Source organism: Penaeus monodon, chromosome 20 (genome assembly GCF_015228065.2).
Source record: "Penaeus monodon isolate SGIC_2016 chromosome 20, NSTDA_Pmon_1, whole genome shotgun sequence".
Lineage (NCBI taxonomy): Eukaryota > Metazoa > Arthropoda > Malacostraca > Decapoda > Penaeidae > Penaeus > Penaeus monodon.
This window is the reverse complement of record NC_051405.1, coordinates 35,555,880-35,556,092: the sequence shown is the minus strand read 5'-3', so window position 1 is coordinate 35,556,092 and position 213 is coordinate 35,555,880. Positions and strand designations below refer to the sequence as shown.

Genomic DNA, 213 nt, shown 5'->3' with positions numbered 1-213 from the left:
GACTCTCGGACTCACCCTATCCTCTCCTGCTCCACAAGGTCGAGCTTCTCCGCCCTCTGGATCACCTCGAGGATGATCTTGGTCTCCGTCTCCGAGAGCGAGTCCTGGCGGGTCACGGGCACGGGCTGCGACGTGGACCAGCCCATTTTCAACCTGTGGGGGAGACCGGATGCACGTCAAGCAGGAGTTGAGGGGTCATTCAGGGAAAAAAAA

General features: G+C 59.6%; 1 protein-coding gene across 1 annotated transcript in view; it reads right to left on the bottom strand.

The window, feature by feature from the left end:
- Positions 1–213, bottom strand: part of LOC119585782 (rabphilin-3A-like) — a gene marked incomplete at its 3' end in the record, with an annotated part of 40,028 nt that overhangs the window by 38,114 nt on the left and 1,701 nt on the right. The window contains 1 exon segment of the mRNA XM_037934497.1: positions 16–153. Within this exon segment, the coding sequence (XP_037790425.1) occupies positions 16–153 (138 nt within the window).